Source organism: Carcharhinus amblyrhynchos, chromosome 34 (assembly GCF_965287045.1).
Source record: "Carcharhinus amblyrhynchos chromosome 34, sCarAmb.v2.hapA, whole genome shotgun sequence".
Taxonomy (NCBI): Eukaryota; Metazoa; Chordata; class Chondrichthyes; order Carcharhiniformes; family Carcharhinidae; genus Carcharhinus; species Carcharhinus amblyrhynchos.
Window position 1 is genome coordinate 3,147,462 of NC_137357.1, and position 22,123 is coordinate 3,169,584.

General features: G+C 45.5%; 1 protein-coding gene across 4 annotated transcripts in view; it reads right to left on the reverse strand.

The window, feature by feature from the left end:
- The window catches only part of LOC145361292 (prosaposin-like), a 44,216-nt gene that overhangs the window by 12,722 nt on the left and 9,371 nt on the right, over positions 1-22,123 (reverse strand). For 2 of the 4 annotated variants that reach the window (XM_080216940.1, XM_080216938.1), the window contains 6 exons: positions 17,042-17,175; positions 12,186-12,260; positions 9,372-9,497; positions 6,880-6,999; positions 4,228-4,317; positions 1,443-1,623 (listed from right to left, as the gene is read on the reverse strand). In XM_080216940.1, coding sequence (XP_080073066.1) covers positions 1,443-1,623; positions 4,228-4,317; positions 6,880-6,999; positions 9,372-9,497; positions 12,186-12,242 — 574 coding nt within the window. In that variant the 5' untranslated portion in view covers positions 12,243-12,260; positions 17,042-17,175. Of the gene's footprint in view, positions 1-1,442; positions 1,624-4,227; positions 4,318-6,879; positions 7,000-9,371; positions 9,498-12,185; positions 12,261-17,041; positions 17,176-18,492; positions 18,595-18,635; positions 18,706-22,123 lie in introns of those variants that run through there. The other 2 variants (XM_080216939.1, XM_080216941.1) reach the window with 2 other exon arrangements.

Here is a 22,123-nt window from a genome sequence, read left to right on the forward strand (position 1 = left end):
GAACCCCACCCAAAACTAATTGCAAAGCTTCAGTGTTCAAGTCCATTCTTTGCACAAAGTTCTCATATTTTCCACCACACTATGCACTGCATACAACCGCAGAGGAAAAAGCAGGGCTATGAAAGCATGTGGTATGTTGGCCTTCATGGTGAAAGGATTTGAGCATGGGAATAGGGATGTTTTACTTCACTTTGGTAGCAATAATAGGAAGACAGATTATTACTTGAATGGGTGTAAATTGAGAGAGGTGGACACTCAGCGAGACCTTGGAGTCCTCGTGCATCAGTCGCTGAAAGTAAGCGCGCAGGTACAGCAGACAGTAAAGAAGGCAAATGGTTTGTAGGCCTTCATAGCGAGGAGATTTGATTATAGGAATAGGGATGTTTTACTGCAATTGTGCAGGGTGTTGGTGAGACTACACCTGGAGTATTGTGTGCAGTTTTGGTGTCCTTATCTGAGGAAGGATGTTCTTCCAGAAATTCACCACCATAGAAAGTAGCTGAGGCCAGAACATTGTGTGATTTCAAGAAGAAATTTGGATTAGCTCTTGGGGATCAAGGGATACGGGGGAAAGGGGGGGGAAATCAGGATATTGAATTCAATGATCAGCCATGATCAAAATGAATGGTGGAGCAAGCTCGAAGGGCCGAATGGCCTACTTCACGAACCCAGGTCTCCGACGCTTTGAGATGGCAGAGCTAACCACTGTGCCACCATTCAACAGGGATGATTTCATAGAATCATAGAATCCCTACAGAGCAGAAGGAGGCCATTCAGCCCATCGAATCTGTACCACACATAATGCTACCCAGGCCCTATTCTTGTAACCCCCCCACATTTACCCTGCTACACTTTGACACGAAGGAGCAATTTAGCATGGCCAATCCACCAAACCAGCACGTCTTTAGGACTGTGGGAGGAAACAGAAGTACCCGAAGGAAACCCATAGACACGGGGAGAATGTGCAGGTTCTGCACTGACAATGACTCTTATCTGAAGTTTAAAGTTCAAGTTTTAAAGTTCATTTGTAAGTATCACAAGTAGGCTTACATTAACATTGCAGTGAAGTTAGTGAAAATCCCCTAGTCGCCACACTCCTGTGCCCGTTCGGGTACACAGAGGGAGAATTTAGCACCTAACCAGCACATCTTTCATACTGAGGGGGGAAACCGGAGCACCTGGAGGAAAAAGACTCAAGGAAAATGTGCAGATTCCACACAGACAGTGACCCAAGCCAAGAATTGAACCTGGGTCCCTGGTGCTGTGAGGCAGCAGTAATAACCACTGTGCCACCGTGTCGCCCCAGTGTGGGAATGTTCCTGGTTTGGGAGCATCTTATTCTACCCTTGGTTTTATCAATTTAACCACAATCTTCAGCCTAGATATAGTGGGTTTGAAAGGAATGTTTTGGATTACAGGTCTCTGGTGGTTTGGATACATACCTGAGTCTCTCTTGCTACTGGAGCACAGTTGGAGTATGTCACACACAGCTTTGGTTGTGAATCTTTTGAACAGTAGGTCCAAGGCAAAGTCTCCTTTCTGTTCCATGAGGCTGTGACATTGTGCAAAGTATGGAATTGGGAGTTCAGAGCAGATCTTACTGGGTGACTGAACAATGATGCTCTGCAAATGAATGTCAACAAGTTCAAACATTCAAATCATCAATATAGTGCGACAGTACTGTGCCTTTAAATAATGTGTTTGGGTTATATTTCTTGTGCAGGATGTGCTTTAGCAGTTCGTTTTATTATCGGTGGCACTGTGTATCTGGTAGCCCCTGTTGTTACTGCAGCAGCATAATTGATCTGAAGTGCTGGAATGTTTGTTTTAATCTGAACTAATGCAGGGTTATTAGTGTTTTTCCCTGGGGTTTTACAGAATGGGGCTTGATTCGAGTTTGGGAAAGTCATGTGACTGGAGCTAGGCTCACAGCAAGAAACCCAGTTCAGATACCTCTTGGGAGCTGTAGAAAGAAGAAATAGCTCTGTATCTTTCCTTCTCTGGATTTGGACACTGGGCCCTTCCTCTGATGTTCTGCTGCTTGAAGGTGGATCTTTCTCTGGAGACTGCTGTATGGGAGTCAGAAGGCAGGTGTCTTTCTGTGTCTGTCCAGAGGGGTTAAAAGGCTGGAAATCTAGCATCCACGTGAGCATATCTGTTTTTGGTGTCAACTGGTTCTGAAGTAGGATTTGTGGATATGGGGATATTGCTTAAATTCGAACTCTAGAGATAGCTAGCAGTTAAGAATGATACCTTGTCATGTTTAAATTGGTAAAACTTATGCTAATTATTGTTGTTATATTCTAACTTTGTTCTCAAATAAAGTTTGTTTTAGTAAAAGCTCCCTAGTGGGTCAATAAAATCATATCTGGAGTGAAAGACCTTATGCTCACCAATGCCAAAATAAAATGCAAAAGTTAGGCTAACTTCATAACATATCTTGGAGTTTCTGATTACACTGGAGAGGGGAAATCCACTGTCACATTGAAATCTGTACATTATATTTTCCGATATGGAGAGTAATGGCTTCCTGGCTGGATTAGCTGATGCACGTTAACCAAGAAATATTTTGAGTATCAGATCCAGTGTGTGTGGAATGAATTGATCTCAGAGACTAAGGTAGTATGGTGGGCATTATTGAAAGGCTAGAATTGCTGATTTATTTCTAATTGTCCCTGAGACAATCTTGAGGCTTACGAGGCCATTTCAGGAGCAGTTAAGAGTCACATGTAGGTTTTTAGCAGCTGGATAAAAGCAAATAATCTTGTTCACTTTTAACAATTCTTCAGTGTACCTTTCCTCTCCCAATGGGGCCCTTGGTTATCCAAACAAATCCACCAAGTTCTGACCTCCTTTTACCTCCTGCTCTAATCTACATAATCCTGATCAACATCTTGTGATGATACTTAGCTATTGACATATTTTATGTTTGAGGGAGACTGCTTTAAAATTCAGCTTTTTCCTACCAGCAGTCAGTTTGGCAGGAATGCAGCAGATGGTGCAAAGCAGGATAATAACTCATTTTAGCTCAGAATGTGTTACTTTGTAGAAGACTTCATGCATTTTTGTTTACTTAAGTTCTGAATTTTCAGATTGGAATGGTTGACCGAGTTGTGTGATATGAGGCTAATTGGAGAAGCTAGACTTGTAGCAGGAACATAAACAGTTTCAATTTAAAGGGAGTTAGTGACTGGAGCTGTTAAGAAGAAGAGACTTTCTCGCTCCCTGAAAGGTCCAAAGCTGTTATACAAGTTAGAGCAAGTATACCTGTGTTTGCTAACTATTTAGCTAAGTGGCATGGTGGCACAGTGGTTAGCACTGATGCCTCACGGCACCAGGGAGCTGGGTTCAATTCCAGCCTTGGTGACTGTGTGGAGTTTACATGTTCTGCCCATGTCTGTGAGTTTCCCTTAGGTGCTCTTTCTTCCCATAGTTCAAAGATGTGCAGGGAAGGTTAATTGGCCATGCTAAATTTCCTCTCAGCATCGGGGGAATTAAACAGGATAAATATGTGGCATTGCAGGAGGATAATCAGGATAAATATGTGCCATTATGGGATAAGGCATGGTTGCGATTGTTGTGGACTTTATGGGCCGAATGGCCTCATTCTGCTCTGTAGAAATTCTATGATCCTATGTTTTTAAAGTGAGATTTAAGGCAATCGGAGAAATATTGCTTAATTGGAACTGAACTAATGATAAGTTAGAAATTGAGTCATTTCTTTTTGGGTTTAAAGATTGTTCAATGATTAAGAGTTAAGCTGTTTCATTTTTGTTAGCATTGTACTTAAACTGAGTTATGAGTAAAGCTTGGTTTGATATAAAAAAGATTCCTAATTTGTTAGTGAAATTACTCCTAAGTGCAAGGCATTCTTTCCTCACACGTATGTCAAAATTGTTAGGATCTAATCTGCCTTCATGATATACCTTGGGGTTCGGATCCAGCACCCAAACAATTTAAATGTCTCGGTGGAATTGCGTATGAGTGAAATGTGGCGTGATTCCATCAGAAACGTGGGAGGTCTCAGATTAGGGCCGGTACTTATAAACTCTGCCAATTCTGGGATTTTTGCAAAGATATGAAAATCTGGGCCGGTGTCATGGAAAAGGGGAGAAAATGAGTGGAGTTGTACAGCAGATCCACAAGTAGGAATACTTTGCACTACTTTTTGGACTTTTGGATTCCCAGAAGTTCAGATCTTTATTTGGTTCACGTACAGTGACCCACCTCAGGTTGCTCTTTGGGCAATGATACCTTCAATTTCTTCATGACAAGTCGGCAGAAGTTGCACGTGAGTGGGTCTCTGGGAAGTGGATCCTGTACAATGGAAATAAAACATCAGTGTACATTTGAAACTACAATACTGAAATGGAGAAGTTGGCTTGCACTGGAAATGTAATAATTTCCATTATCTCTAACGAGCGCTCCCAACTCCCAGACTAAGATGCAGAATAAACATAGAAATTAGGAGCAGTAGTCCATTTGGCCCTTCGAGCCTGCTCCAACATTCATTTTGATCGTGGCTGATCATCGAATCCAATACCCTGATCCCCCCCCTCATCCCTCAATCCCTTTAGCCACAAGAGCGATATCTAATTTCTTCTTGAAATCACACAATGTTTTGGCCTCAATTACTTTCTGTGGGAGTGAATTCCACACATTCACCACCCTCCGGGTGAAGGAATTTCTCCTCACCTCAGTCCTAAAAGGTTTACCCCTTATCCTCAAACTATGACCTCCTAGTTCTGGACTCCCCCCCACCCCACCATCGGGAACATTCTTTCTGAATCTACCCTGTCTAACCCTGTTAGAATTTTGAGTTTCTATGAGATCCCGTCTCACTCTTCTTAACTCCAGTGAATATAACCCTAACTGACTTAGTCTCTCCTCATATGACAGACCTGCCATCCCAGGAATGAGCCTGGTAAACCTACGCTGTACTCCCTCAATAGCAAAGCTCCATGTATTCTGTTCTATCAGTGCCCCTCAACTCTAACTTCAGACAACCTTTCGTCATCGACACCAGTGTTGCATTTTTCTAGATTTCTCCTGCCATTCTTATCCTGTGACCTTTGGGGTTGGTGGTTAATTTGATGCCAAATTAGAGGCATGTTTTATTGCATGCACAGGCCCATGTGGGATGAGACTGGCCCTGCCAAATCTCATTCCACCTTCTCCCCCTTTACATCCTCCTGCTGTTTATCCTTGCAGTCTGGATTGGGTTCAGTCTCTGGGACTGGGATTATACCCGGACATTTCAGATGTCCAAACTCACGACCACTTCCATCTAGAAGGACAAGGGCAGCAGACACATGGGGAACACCACCACATGCAAGTTCCCCTCCAAGACACTCGCAATCCTGACTTGGAAATATATCGGCCGTTCCTTCGCTGGGTCAAAATCCCTGGAACTCCTTCCCTAACGGCATTGCGGGTTAACCCACGGCACGTGGATTGTTTCAAGAAGGGTCTCACCATCATCTTCAGAAGGGGTAACTAAGGATAGGCAATAAATGCTGATGTGGAAATGCTGGCGTTGGACTGGAGTAAACACAGTAAGAAGTCTCACAATACCATTTAAAGTCCAACAGGTTCATTTGGTAGCAGACGCCAACCTGTTGGACTTTAACCTGGTGTTGTGAGACTTCTTGCAATAAATACTGGCCAGCCAGCGACGCCCATGTCCGACGAATGAATGAAAAAAAAGTGAAAGGTTTTATTTGAAAATGTGAAAAGTGGGGAGTCAGTGACCTAGTGGTATTATCACTGGACTAATAATCCAGACACACACAGGGTAATGTTCTGGGGACCTGGGTTCGAATCCCACCATGGCAGATGGTGAAATTTAAAATTGATAAAAATCGGACATTGAGAATCTACTGATGACTGTGAAACCATTGTCCGTTGTTGGAAAAACTCATCTGGTTCACTAAAGTCCTTTAGGGAAGGAAATCTGCCATCCTTACCCGGCGTGGCTTACATGTGACTCCAGAGCCACAGCATGTGGTTGACTCTCAACTGCCCTCTGAAATGGCCTTGTGAGCCACTCAGTTCAAAAGCAACTAGGAATGGGCAATAAATGCTGGACCCAGCCAGTGACACCCATGTCCCATGAATGACTAAGTTAAAGAAAAGGTCCTGTGCAATTTGGAGATGGCTTTGGGTGCATTGTTCTAAACGCACTGAGGATTGATTAATGCCAAACTGATCATGTATCTGCTGTACGTAACTAAGGTAATGTTTGTTATTTTCAGAGATACACTCAAATTCCATCACTGACCTTTTTTTTGGAAAATAAGCAACTTTATTGCTGTCTGTGTGGTGTTTGCATGTTCTCCCCCCCCCCCGTCTGCATGGGTTTCGTCCGGGTGCTCCGGTTTCCTCACACATTCCCAATGTGTGCAGGTTAGGTGGATTGGCCATGCTAAATTGCCCCTTAGTGTCCAAAGATTTGCAGGTTAGGTGGATTGGCCATGCTAAATTGCCCCTTAGTGTCCAAAGATTTGCAGGTTCGGTGGATTGGCCATGTTAAATCGCCCCATTATGTCAGGGGACAAGGTAAGGTAAATGCATGGGGTTAGGGCCTGGGAGGGATTGTGGTTGGTGCAGACTCAATGAGCCGAATAGCCGCGTTCTGCACTGTTGGGATTCTGTGATTCTATGCTAAGGTGTCTCATTAGATTTTAATGCCCCCTGTGTTTGTCCATCTTGGCATCTTCACAATTAGGCAATAACAGAACAGAAATCAACCCCCCACTCCCCCTGGCATCCCGCCTCGCGCACACCCCCCCCCCCCCCCCCCCCCCCCACCCAACCACCCACCCCCACACACACTTAATGCCCACCAACGCTGGGCTTTCTAGATCATCAAAACCTTACCAGTTTCTGTTCCAAGCTCGCGTTGTAGAGTGGAATCTCACGGACCACAGGGATGGCATCAGAGAGAGGCACCAGCCGATGCTTGCACAAGCCAAGAGCAGCACACACCACATCTGGTTTCTGCAGGGATCAAAGAGAGAGAGAGGAGCATGAGAGAGGCTTTGGGCTAAATAGTTACCCCACTTGAACTTTCTTCAAGTTGGAGACAGCATGTGCCAAACAATTTCAATGACAAATCATATACACTCCCATTCCCTTAGAACCAGACCTGTCCTTTCAGAAACCACTTCCTTCATGAATATAATCAGGTGGAGGTCATGTTTTGCGAGGGAATTTCTCCATAATAGCTTGGATCTTTCAAATAAGACCATAAGAAGCTTAAAAAATTAACTAACCCAGCTTTGACTTGACTACATTTTGAAACTTGGAAGGCATGCTGGGGTAGCTAGAAAATTGACTGCAGTTTTGAAAACTACAGTGCCAGCAAAACAGACTTTTCATTAACCAAACAAAGCTTTTCATAAACAGTAGGGCAGCACAGTAGTTAGTGCTGCTGCGTCACAGCGCCAGGGAACTGGGTTCAATTCCTGGCTTGGGTCACTGTCTGTGCAGAGTTTGCACGTTCTCCCTATGTCTGCGTGGGTTTCCTCCAGCTGCTCCGGTTTCCTCCCACAGCTGCTCCGGTTTCCTCCCACAGCTGGTTAGGTGTTTTGGCTCAAACGGGCGCCGGAGTGTGGCGACTAGGGGAATTTCACAATAACTTCATTGCAGTGTTAATGTAAGCCTTACTTGTGACTAATAAATACATTTTAAATTTAAAGGTGTACGATTAGGTGGATTGGCAATGCTGAATTGACTCCAGCATCAGAGGGTTAACAGGGTAAATATGTGGGGTTACAGGAATAGGGCCGGGGTGGGATTGTGGTCAATGCTGACACAGTAGGCCAAATGGCCTCCTTCTGCACTGTAGGGATTCTATGATTTTATGAACGTCTGAGAGGCCGGTTTCTTCAAGTTGGAGACAGCATGTGCCAAACAATTTCAATGACAAATCATACATATTGTAGTTTCATCTCCATGTTGTTAATTCAGTTCAGTTTTGTTCTTGAGTTCTGTTTTGATCAGTACAGGACTGACTTCTTCTGTTGGAGGCCATTCAACCCATCAGGTCTGCACCGACTGTCAACAGAGCATCCCAACCAGGCCCTATTCCCATTGTCCCATGTATTTACCCAGCTATTCCACCTAACTACACATCTTGGGACAGTAACAAGAATAGGTGTTAACCAATCGAAATCATGAGCATTCTCCTCTTACTCTTAGTCGTGTGGAGGCAAAATAGTTTCTTCAGTTTCTTCTGCGACTGGATCCTGAACTTCCTAACCCACAGACCGCAGTCAGTAAGGATAGGCAACAACACCTCCTCCACGATCATCCTCAACACCGGTGCCCCACAAGCCCATGTTCTCATACCCCTACTATGCATCTTATACACTTATGGCTGTGTGGCCAAATTCCCCTCCAACTCCATTTTCAAGATTGCTGATGATACCCTCGTAGTGTGTCAGATCTCAAACAATGATGAGACAGAGTACAGGAATGAGATGGAGAATCTGGTGAACTGGTGGGCAACAATGTTCTCTCCCTCAAAACGAAGGAGACTGTCATCGACTTCAGGAAGCATAGTGGATAACATGTCCCTGTCTACATCTTTGGGGACGAAGTAGAAATGGTCGAGAGTTTCAAGTTTTTAGATGTTGAAATCACCAACAACCTGTCTCTATTAGTTAAGAAAGTCCACCAACGCCTCGACTTTCTTAGAAGACTAAGGAAATTTGGTATGTCCGCTACAACGCTCACCAAGTTCTACAGATGCACCACAGAAAGCATTCTTTCTGGTTGTATCACAGCTCAGTATGGCTCCTGCTCTGCCCAAGACCGCAAGAAACTACAAAGAGTTGTGAATGTAGCCCAGTCCATCACGCAAACCAGCCTCCCATCCATTGACTCTGTCTACACTTCTACACTTCCCACTGCCTTGGGAAAGCAGCCAGCATAATTAAGGACCCCATGCACCCCAGACCTTCTCTCTTCCACCTTCTTCCATTGGGAGAAAGATAAAAAAGTCTGAGGACATGTACCAAACAACTCAAAAACAGCTTCTTCCCTGCTATTATTGGACTTTTGAATGGACCTACCTTGCATTAAGTTGACCTTTCTCTACATCCTAGCTATGACTGTAACATTACATTCTGCAGTCTCTCCTTTCCTTCTCTAAGAACAGTATGCTTTATGTGTATAGCATGTAAGAATCAGTACTTTCCATTGTATCCAATACACATGACAATAATAAATCAAACAATACTTTTCACTGTATCCCAATGCGTGACAATAATAAATCAAACAATACTTTTCACTGTGTCCCAATACATGTGACAATAATAAATCAAATCAAATCACATTAATTTTGATTAACCTAATATGACACTTACCATCTCTTTCTCGAGTATGGTGAATATGATGGACAGATAGGAATCAATAACATGGTCACACTGTTCTGCAAACTCTTTGACTGGGATCAAATGACAGCCTTTGTGCAAAGCATCTCTCAAGGCATCCTGTAAAGAGAGAGAGAGAAAAAACTGGCTGATTCACAGGCCAGTAGAGAACATACAATATGCAATTTGAAACATGTGCACACAAGCTAAAATACACCAAACACAGTCTACAATGGCAAATGTATCATTCTGTGTCTATCTGACAGCCAAACAATTCTATAAGCGCTGCTGCCTCACAGCACGAGGGACCCGGGTTCGATTCCTGGCTTGGGTCCTGGCTTGTGTGGAATCTGCACCTCCTCCCCGCGTTTGCGTGGAGTTTCTCTGGGTACTGTGGTTTCCTCCCACAGTCCAAAAGATGTGCTGATTCGGTGCTAAGTTCTCCCTCAGTGTAACCCAAACAGGCAGCTGGAATGTGGTGACTAACGGATTTTCACAATAACTTCATTGCAGTGTTAATGCAAGAATACTTGTGACACTGATAAATAAACTTTAAAACTTTATGTGTTAAATTTCCATTTCTTTGTTTTCACTCTTTGAAGGGCTCCTTCACACAAACAGATGTCCGTCCAACAAGTTTTATTGGATATAGTAACGTAGGAGATAGTCGGAAGGAGATTCACCAGGCTAATGCCTGGAATGAGAGGGTTATCCTATCAAGAGAGGCAAAATAGCCTGGGTCTGTGTCCTTCGGAGTTCAGAAGGGTGAGGGGTGACCTTATTCAAACATGTAAGATCCTGAGGGGGCTTGACATGATAGATGGTGAGATGTTTTCACTCATGGGAGAGTCTCGAAAAAGGGGACATGGCTACAAGATAAAGGACCGGTCATTTAAAATTGAGGTGCATCGAAATCTCTTTTCACAGAGGGTAGTGAATCTCTGGAATTCTCTGCACCAAAGAGTAGTGGAGGCTGGATCATTAGAACTATTCAAAGTGGAGGTGGATAAATATTTGATAGGTCGAGGAATTTGGAGAAATGGCACAGAAAAGGAGTTGAGGCCAGCGTAGATCAACCATTGAATGGTGGGGCAGGCTTGAAGGGCCGAATGGCCTACCCCTCCTTCTGTTTCTTGTGGTGTACCACTGCAGGTTAATCAGCGAGAGGCATGGAGTTTATTAATGCCTCTCCTTGGTCAGTTCCCAGAAATGATCCAGCCAGGAGTACGCTGCCTATCAGCTTAATCCCCACTGAGATGGCATGGTGGCACAGTGGTTAGCACTGCTGCCTCACAGTGCCAGCGACCCGGGTTCAATTCCCGGCTTGGGTCACTGTCTGCGTGGAGTTTGCGCATTCTCCCCGTGTCTGCATAGGTTTCCTCCCACAGTCCAAAGATGTGGAGGTTAGATGGATTGGCAATGGTAAATTGCCCCTCAGTGCCCCAAGATGTGCAGGTTAGGTGGATTGGCTATGCTAAATTGCCCCTTAGTGTACAAAGATGTGCAGGTTAGGTGGATTGGCCATGGTAAGTTTGTGGAGTTACAGGGGAGGGGGCCTGGGTAAGATACTCTGTCAGAGAGTCGGAGCAGACCGATTGGCTGAATTGGCACTTTTGGGATTCTGTAAGAGAGTCAGTGCAGTTTTCATCTGCGAGGCAGGTCGCCGGTCAGAAGCTGCATCCTGGAACAGGATTATCACCCCTTCCTCTCCTGAGATACATTACACCCCCCCAGCACTGTCCATGGGCTAATTTTCAGGATGTAGGAGAGAAATGATCTGCTGTCCTGCCCAGCAAAGGGTGGGGTGGGGGGTTTAGTCAGTGCCAAATAAAGCCTTGATATCCTCCTCGCACTCAAGTCCATGAATCCTTCCTGCAGCTGAGGCAGTGGTGTTGGGACACAGTGATGGGAACACTAGACACGAATATGTGGCAAATCCTCAGGAGGGTGATCCTGTAGTGATCACAGAGCCAGTCCCTGCAATCAGCTTTGCAGCAAAGCTCTAACTTCTCAGAAGACTAAGGAAATTTGCCATGTCCGCCAAGACTCTCAACAACTTTTACAGATCACCATAAAAAGTAGTCTTTCCAGATGTATCGCAGTTTGATATGGCTCCTACTCTGAACAAGACCACAAAAAACTACAAAAGGTCCTGAACAAAGCCCAGTCCATCACATGAACCAACCTCCCAACCACTGACTCCGTCCACACTTCCCGCTGCTTCAGGTAAAGCAGCCAGCATAATCAAGGACCCCACGCACCCCGGACGTTCTCTCTTCCACCTTCTTCCGTTGGGAAAAAGATACAAAAGTCTGAGGGCACGTACCAACCGACTCAAGAACAGCTTCTTCCCTGCTGCCATCAGACTTTTGAATGGACCTACCTTCCACTAAGTTGATCTTTCTCTACACCCTAGCTATGACTGTATCACTACATTCTGCACTCTCTCCTTTCCTTCTCCCCTATGTACGCTATGAACGGTACGTTTTCTCTGTATAGCATGCAAGAAACAATACTTTTCACTGTATCCCAATACATGTGGCAATAATAAATCAAACAATACTTTTCACTGTATCCCAATACATGTGACAATAATAAATCAAACAATACTTTTCACTGTATCCCAGTACACGTGACAATAATAAATCAAATCAAATCAGATCAGATCAGGTTTCTCCCCTTGCTCTGAGCCCCTTTTTTAATGAGTGAGTACTAACTACAGTTACAACTGAATATTTAACTTTTTTGATGTTTGGAATCTCTATGTTTCCCAATCCCCAGCCCAAGTGTCTTATCCATGACCAGTACCTGCACAGTTTTGTCCTTCAACATGTCATCGATCTGCCCAATAAACTTTTTACACATATCGCAGATGTTGTCATCCTGGAAAACAAGAATGAATTGTAATTCACAGTGAATATCCCTTTGTTTGCGACAGCTTTTTACAAAGGCAGCGTCAAATTATCAAAAACATGTCAATTATCCCACACTTCCTCCTAGTTTACTTCCACTTCCTCTCCCAGCACTAGGGATGTGGCTCAACTGAACTTCTTAAATATATGGATGGCACGGTGATGCTGTGGTTAGCACTGCTGCCTCACAGTGCCAGGGATCCAGGTTCGATTCCTGGCTTGGGTCACTGGGTGTGTGGAGTCTGCACGTTCTCACCGTGGGTTTCCTCCAGGTGTCTGGATTCCTCCCACAGTCCGAAAGATGTATAGGTTAGGTGGATTGGCCATGCTAATTTGGCCCTCAGTGTCCAAAGATGTGCAGGTTAGGTGGATTGGCCATGCTAAATTGCCCCTTACTGTCCAAAGATGTTCAGGTTAGGTGGGTTGGCCATGCTAAATTGCCCCTTACTGTCCAAAGATGCGCAGGTTAGGTGGGTTGGCCATGCTAATTTGGCCCTTACGCAGGTTAGAGAAACTAGTGGGGTCAATACTGGGGTTACAGGTATAAGGTGGGAGGTGACCTTAGTAAGATACTCTGTTGGAGAGTCAGTGCAGGCTTGATGGGCCAAATGGCCTCCTTCTGCACCGTAAGGATTCTATGATTCTTTGAAAACAGTGAGTGTTGATGGACTATTTGCTGTGGCATCAAAATGAATAAGGAGAATGTGTGATACAGTAACACATTGGTGTTGTTGAAGTGCTTTACAACCAGGGCATTACTATTGGAGGTGTATTCACTGATTAAACGCAGCAGTTTAATGTGGATAGTAAACATATCACACTGAAAGTGAGAGGAGCCCCTGGCTGATTTGTAGAGGAGGTCAGTTCGCATGCAGGGCAGAGCCAAGTGGGACGTGGGTGTCGCTGGCTGGCCAGCATTTATTGCCCATCCCTCGTTGCCCGAGGGTAGTTGAGAGTCAACCACATTGCTGTGACTCTGGAGTCACATGTAGGCCAGACCGGGGTAAGGACGGCAGATTTCCTTCCCTAAAGGGAATAGGTTTTTCCGACAACGGTTTCATGGGCCGGGATTCTTCCAAATTCGCCTGAAAACGGGAGCAACTCCTGCTGGTTTTTTTTTTAAAGCGGGTTTTTGAGATCAAGTCTCCCACGCTCTGGACGCTGCAGGCAGCCCTAGTGTGATTAATTTTGAAAATTGAGGTGGGGTGGTGGGGGGAGGAGGGAGGGCGGTGTGCTATTGTGCTGGCACAATAGCGCTGAGTGGGCCCATGTGCGCGCACTGATTTGTCAAGAGCCGAGATCAGTGCGTGCTCACTGGCCCCATCTTACTTGGTCTGTATCCCTCTATTCCCTCCCTATTCATGTACCCATCCAGATGCCTCTTAAGTGTTGCTAATCTGCCTGCTTCCACCGCCTCCTCTGGCAACACGTTCCAGGTACCCATCACTCTGCGTGAAAAATTACCCCCCCCCCCCCCCCCCCCCGCACATCTCCCTTAAACTTCCCCCCTCTCACCTTGAGCCTGTGCCCCTATGTAATTGACACTTCCACCCTGGGGAAAGCCTCTGACTCTCCATCCTGTCTGTGCCCCCCATCATTTTGTAGACCAGGTCTCCCCTCAGCCTCCGTCTTTCCAGTGAAAACAATCCCAGTTTATTCAACCTCTCCACTTAGCCCTTGAGACCAGGCAACATCCTGGTGAGCCTTCTTTGTACTCTCTCCAAAGCTTCCATGACCAGAACTGCACACAATACTCCAAAAGCGGCTGAACAAAGGTTTTATATAATGTTAGCTGAGTTTCTTGATTAATCGTCCAGCAATAATACCACTAGACCATTATAGCTCTGTATGTTTCAGCTACACCAGACATTCCTCTGGCAAGGAAGAAGCACTTTCAGCAATGAGAGGACAAAATGTGGGCTGGGGTCGGGGAGGGGGCGGTCAGAGAAATTTACGAAGAATTCTGTGTGCATGAGAGCCAGATGGGGTAGGAAAGTTCAGTGAAGCCACCTTTGCTTTTGTGAGTGTGTTAAACAGAAAAAGATGGATCTGTTATAGACGCAAAAAAACAGAATTACCACCAATGTGCGCAAGGGAGAGAGAGTGTGTTTGTGTGTGTGTGTGTGTGAGAGAGTGAGTGAGTATGCGAGAGAGTGTGTGTGTCTGTGTGTGTGTTTATGGGAGTCGGAGAGAGGTCAGTGTGTGTATGTGTGTGAGAGGGAGAGTGTATGAGAGAGAGAGAGAGTGTGTCTGTGTGCGTGTGTTTATGGGAGTCGGAGAGAGGTCAGTGTGTGCGTGGGTGTGAGAGAGTTGGGTAAGTGTTCAGTGCTGCTTTCTGTTGCTAATAATGAATTCCTCAGCCAGAAGTGAAAGTTTCTGATCTTCAAGATGAACTGAAAGTTCTGGGAATACTCAGCTGCTCAGGCAGCAAATGGGGAAGGGGAAATCAGGTTAAAATTTCAGCTACCTGACCTTCCACCCACCTACCCAGGACATTCAATGGCATTATCATCACTGAATCCCCCCATTATCAACATCTTGGGGGTTACCATTGACCAGAAACTGAGCTGGACCCAGCCGTATAAATACTGTGGCTACCAGAGCAGGTCAGAGGCTGGGAATCCTGTGGAGAGTAACTCACCTCCTGACTTCCCCAAAGCCTGTCCACCACCTACAAGGCACAAGTCAGGAGTGTGATGGAATACTTCCCACTTGCCTGGATGGGTGCAGCTCCAACAACACTCAAGAAGCTCGACACCATCCAGGACAAAGCAGCCCCGCTTGATTGGCACCCCATCCACAAACATTCACTCCCTCCACCACTGACAGTAGCAGCAGTGTGTACCATCTACAAGATGCACTGCAGCAACTCATCCTTAGACAGCACCTTCCAAACCCATGACCTCTACCATCTAGAAGGACAAGGGTAGCAGACACATGGGGAACACCACCAACTGCAAGTTCTCCTTTGAGCCACTCACCATCCTAACTTGCAAATATATTGGCTGTTCCATCGCAGTCGCTGGGTCAAAATCCTGGTTCCCTCCCTAACGGCATTGTGGGTCAACCCACAGCACGTGGACTGCAGTGATTGAAGATGGTGGCTCACCACCACCTTCTCAAGGGGCAACTAGGGATGGGCAATAAATGTTGTCCAGCCAGCGATGGCATGTCCCACAAATGAACAAAAGAATAAGATCCTGAAGGGGGTTTAACAAGGTAGATGGTGAAATGTTTGCACTAGTGGGAGAGTCTCAAACAGGAGAACACAGCTATAAGATAAAGGGCTGGTGGCAAAGTGGTTTGCACTGCTAGTTCACAGCACCAGGGACCTGGGTTCGCTTCTGGGTTTGGGTAAGTGTCCGTGTGGAATCTGCACATTCTCCCCGTGTCTGTGTGGGTTTCCTCCGGGTGCTCCGGTTTCCTCCCACAGTCCGAAAGACGTGCTAATTCTCCCTCAGTGTACCCGGACAGGCCCCAGAGTGGGGAGACTAGGGGATTTTCACAGTAACTTCATTGCACTGTTAATGTAAGCCGACTTATGACAAATAAATAAACTTTAATGTTACTAATCTCAAGAAAAAAAAACCAACAGCAGACATGGACATGTACAATTATATGAAGCACGTACTATATTACATATGGGTCAGTTAATGACATCAAATATTATGGAGCTGCAGCTAATGTGGAAGAGAACTCGTTCTCTTGTGCCCATTGCAAAACATTGGTCTCAACACCACAAAGGAAATAGTCATCAACTTCAGGAAGCGTAAAGGAGAACATGCCCCTGTCTACATCAACAAGGACCAAGTAGGAATAGTCGAGAGCTTCAAGTTTCTCGGTGTCCAGATCACCAACGACCTGTCCTGATCCCCCCATGCTCACTCTATAGTTAAGAAAGCCCACCAATGCTTCTACTTTCTCAGAAAGCAAAGGAAATTTGGCATGTCAGCTACGACTCTCTCAACTTTTACAGATGCCCCATGGAAAGCATCCTTTCAGGTCGTGTCACAGCTTGGTATGGCTCCTGCTCTGACCAAGACTGCAAGAAACTACAAAGGGTTGTGAACGTAGCCCAGTCCATCATGCAAACCAGCCTCCCATCCATTGACTCAGTCTATACTTCCCGCTGCCTCGGAAAAGCAGCCAGAATAATCAAGGACCCCACACACCCCAGACATACTGGGCAGGATTTTACAGCCTTGTTCATCCCAAAATTGTAAAATCCTGCCCAAGGTCAAAGGACCTTCCCATTGTCTGCCTCCCACCCGCTCTGATTCCCGTAGTGGATGGGGTGGTAAAGTCCTGGCCACTCTCTTCCATCGGGAAAAAGATACTAAAGTTGGTATCATACCACCTGACTCAAGAACAGCTTCTTCCCTGCTGTCGTACATGAAGTTGATCTTTCTCTATGACCCTAGCTATGACTGTAATGCTAAATTCTGCACTCTCTTCTTTCCTTCTTCTCTATGTACAGTATGTTTTGTCTGTATAGAGCGCAAGAAACAATACTTTTCACTGTATCCCAATACATGTGACAATAATAAATCAAACAATACTTTTCACTTTATCCCAATACATGTGACAATAATAAATCAAACAATACTTTTCACTGTATCCCAATACATGTGACAATAATAAATCAAACAATACTTTTCACTGTATCCCAATACATGTGACAATAATAAATCAAACAATACTTTTCACTGTATCCCAATACATGTGACAATAATAAATCAAATCAAAACTTACCACTTTAGGCTTACTCCATTCGGTTTCCACACAATCATTCACTACTCTGCATTTGACGGCTAAATTCAGGTCCTGGCACAGGTGTTCTATGCTGTGAGCACATGCTAAGCCTCTTTGTTCCAAACTGGCCACAACTGGGAGGTATCAAAAAGCAGAAAGTTATTGCACATCCCCAAATGCCAGAGTTCACATTCTAACTCCCTCCAAACCTCTTCGCTTCACAGAATTAAAACCAGCTGCACACTCTGAAGCCAGGGTCCACACGTTCTCATTATAGATTATACCAGGTGTTGTGTACAGGGCATAAGGTTGAGACATTAATAATTCAGAGTGAAATCGCAGATGCAAGAGAGAGATAATGAAGTACTGAGATCATAGAACCCGACAGTGCAGAAAGAGGCCCTTCGCGTCTGCACCAAACACAATCCCACCCAGGCCCTACCCCCATCCCTACATATTATACCCACTAATCCTTCTAACCTACGCATCCCTGGACAATAAGGGGCAATTTCTTAGCATGGCCAATCAGCCTAACCCCGCACACTTTTGGATTGTGGGAGGAAACCAGAGTACCCGGAGGAAACCCACACAGACACGAGGAGAATGTGCAGACTCCACACAGACAGTGACCCGAGCCAGGTATCAAACCCAGGACCCTGGAGCTGTGAAGCAGCAGTTTTAACCACTGTGCTATCCAGATGGGATGTTAATTTCAGGAGAAACATGTTCGCTGAAAGTTAGTAGTTATTTCTTTCGCTTTTAGCTGTTTGAGGGTAGCTGCCTTCAATGGCAGACAGGTATAGTCTCTCAATCACAAGGTTAAGTCCCATTTCAGCACCTGATCACAAAGAGAGCGTCAAGGTTAATATTCCAGTGAAGTACCGCAGGGGGTGGGCTGCACTGTCAAAGGATGAGACTTTACACCGACGCCCTATTGCCTCCTGTCAACTGGACAGGAAAGATCCCATGGCAGTTCCTTTACAGTTCCCTCTGGTGTCATGACCAATTTTTTTCTCCTCGATCAACAGATTATCAGGCCATTTCTCTCACTGGGACCTCTATTGCTACATTCCTGACAACACTTCAAATAGAGGTTTACATCATAGAATCCCTTCAGTGCAGAGGGAGGCCATTCAGCCCATCGAGTCTGCACTGACAGTGTGACAGAGTTATCTTACCCTTGTCAACTCCACCTGCCCCATTCCTGTATCCCCACACATTTACCGTAGCTAATCCATCTAACCTGCACATCTTTGGACACTAAGGGGCAATTTAGCATGGCCAATCCACCTAACTTGCGCATCTTTGGATACCAAGAGACAATTTAACATGGCCAATCCACCTAACCTGCACATCTTTGGGCGCAAAGGGACAATTTAGCATGGCCAGTCCACCTAGCTTGCACATCTTTGGACATCAAGGGGCAACTTAGCATGGCCAATCCAACAAACCTGAACGTCTTTGGACTATGGGAGTAAACCGGAGTCAGGAGGAAAGCCACGCAGACAAGGGGATAAAGTGCAAACTGCACACACACAGTGATCCAAGCTGGAAATTGAACCCGGCTTTCGAGCGTTGAGGCAGCAGTGCTTACCACTGTGCCATCGTGCCGCCCCTAACATGCCAGGAAAATATTCCGCTGGTAAATGAAAGCTCTGGCAGCAAACCCTCCTTTCAGTGTCTGAATTACACAATACATTGGCATAAATTAACCAATTTCATAGAACTCAACCACAATCCTCAACTTCTCCTTTCTTGAAGGGATGAGGAAGAAAATGTTTCTAATTCACTTCCGGAAGAGTGAGGATATGTTTAAATCAAGTCATGTAGACCAGAGGACAAACACAATGCGCTGACATGAATCTCAAATTATATTTTACTATGGAAGTTACATTGTGAGTGAGGCGGAACAAGCGTCCTCCATTCGTAGCTGGGATTCTGCGATGCTGCGAGAAGTAAATGGAGATGGAACACTGTTCTCCCTTGCATGGAATCCCTACATTGCAGAAGAGACCATTCAGCCCATCAAATCTGCACTGATTCTCTTACCTTGATCCTCTCCCCCGCCTTATCCCTGTAACCCCACGCATTTATCATGGCAATCTACCTAATCTGCACATTTTGGACACTAAGAGGCAATTTAGCATGGCCAATCCACCAGACCTGAACATCTTTGGACAATCAGGGGCAATTTAGCATGGCCAATCCACCTAACCTACACATTGTTGGACTGTGGGAGGAAACTGGACACTCAGAGGAAACCCACACAGACACAAGGAGAACACGCAAACTCTGCACAGACAGTGACCCAAGGCCGGAATTGAATCTGCATCTCTGGCACTGTGAGGCAGCGATGTGAACCACTCTGTCACCCGCACGCTCCTCTCAGCTAACCTGCAGAACCATGGAATCTCATAACAAACTATGCAACTGCTGAAGTCAGTGTGATTAGAATCACAAATCTGAAATAGCTGCATCGTTTCAGAATCCCTATGGTGCAGAAGGAGGCCATTCGACACATCAAGTCTACACCGACCAAATCGCACCCAGACCCTATCACCATGACCCCATGCATTTACCCTAGCTAGTCCTCCTGACACTAAGGGGCAATTTAGCATGGTCAATCCATCGAAAATGTACATCTTTGGACTGTGGGAGGAAACCGGAGCACTGAGAGGAAACCCATGCAGAAACGGGGAGAATGTGCAAACTCCACACAGACAGTGACCCAAGACAGGAATTGAACCTGGGCCCCTGGCGCTGTGAGGCAGCAGTGCTAACCACTGTGCCACCCTGCCATTCATGGTCAGGTTAAAGACTGATTTGTGTATTTTTTTTAACTATCAATTTTTGACTCCTTCTCGTTTCTACATTTTATTTTTGCGCTTTTTCTCCCCCTTGCATTTTAGTAACTATAGAATCACAGATTCAAAAAGCACAGAAGAGGCCCTTCAGCCCATCAGGTCTGCACTGACACATGAGAAACTCCCACCAAATCCCATCCGCCAGCACTTGGCCCATTGCCCTGAATGTTGTGACGTGCCAAGTGCTCATCCAGGTACATTTTAAAGGATGTGAGGCATCCCGCCTCCACCACCCTCCCAGGCAGCGCATTCCAGATCCTCACCACCCTCTGGGTAAAAAAGGTTTTTCCTCACATTCCCCCTCAAACCTCCTTTCCCTCACCTTGAACCTCTGTCCCCTCGTGGCTGACCCTTCAACTAAGGGGAACAGCTGCTCCCTATCCACTCTGACCATGTCCCTCATAATCATGTAATCAGGTTGCCCCTCAGTCTTCTCTGCTCCAATGAAAACAACCCAAGCCTATCCAACCTCTCTTCATAACTTAAATGTTCCATCTCAGGCAGCATCCTGGTGAATCTCCTCTGCACCCCCTCCAGTGCGATCACATCCTTCCTATAATGTGGCGACCAGAACTGCACACAGTACTCCAGCTGTGGCCTCACCAAAGTTCAAATAACATCAACATAACCTCTCTGGTTTTGTAATCTACACTCCGATTGATACAGGTGAGTGTGCCATGTGCCTTTTTCACCATCCTATTAACCTGCCCTTTCACCTTCAGAGATCTGTGGACAAACAGACCAAGGTCCCTTTGTTCCACAGAACTTCTCAGTGTCCTACCATTCACTGAGTGCTTCCTTGTCAAATTACTCCTTCCAAAGTGCATCACCTCACATTTTTCAGGATTAAATTCCATCTGCCACTTATCCGCCCATTTGACCATTCCGCCTATAGTGCCATAGACACTATATCGACTACAGTGTCTCTTTGCAGATGCACCATAAAAAGCATTCTTTCTGGATGTGTCACAGCTTGGTATGTCTCATACTCTGCCCAAGAAACTACAAAGATTTGTGAATGTAGCCCAATCCATCACGCAAATCAGCCTCCCATCCATTGACTCCATCTACACTTCCCGATACCTCGGGAAAAACAGCCAGCATAATTAAGAACCCACACACCCTGGACATTCTCTCTTCCACTTTCTTCCATTGGGAAAAAGATACAAAATTCTGAGGTCACGTACCAACTGACTCAAGAACAGCTTCTTCCCTGCTGCTGTCAGACTTTTGAATGGACCTACCTCTATACTCTATGATTGTAACACTACATTTGGTACCCTCTCCTTTACTTCTCTATGAATGGTATGCTTTGTCTGTATAGCATGGAAGAAACAATACTTTTCATTGTATCCCAATACATGTGACAATAATAAATCAAATCAAACACCTAGAACCAATTGAATTGGGGTTCATGTTGGAATAGTTCCCACAGAGGGAGTTCACCCCTCTCCCCATCTCCCCCCCCCAGTTACACTGGACACTTTTGACTGTCTGAATTCTTTCCCACATGATCGGTCTCGCCCCAGTGTGAACTCAGGCAAACATTCAGCTCTAACAGGGGGAAGTGAGAGCACTGGGAATGAAGAGAATCTCAGACTTTAAACCAAGCTCCATCTCCAACCAAAAGATGCACTGATGGGACCACATGGAGCTAAGAGTGTGAAAGACTTGTGAAGCCAGTCTGTTCTCTACGTAACATACAGTGAGCTTCTCTGTTGGTCACAGGACCCAGGAACACAATGCAGGTCTATCACAGAGCAAACCCTTCCCCAAGTCTCCACCCAACTCAAAAGAGAGCAAAGGAAGGGTGAGGGTAAGGGCTATAGTATCCAGTAATGATGAGGATCGCAGGGGTGAGGGAGGATACAGAGCTCGCTGTGTTTCTCTAAGCATGTCGAATCCTGAACAAATTTAATTACAAACTGCATTAATACTTAGCCAGGAAAATGCAGGTCATGGAATCATAAAATCCCTACAGCGCAGAAGTAGGCCATTCAGCCCATCGAGCCTGCACTCATAACTATTCCACTTAGGCCCGATACCCATAACCCCACCTATCTACCCTGCACATCCCCCTGACACTAAGGGGGAATTTAACATGGCCAATCAACCTAACCTGCACATCTTTGGATGCTAAGGGGTAATTTAGCATGGCTAATCCACCTAAACTGCACACCTTTGGACACCAAGGGGCAATTTAGCATGGCTAATCCAC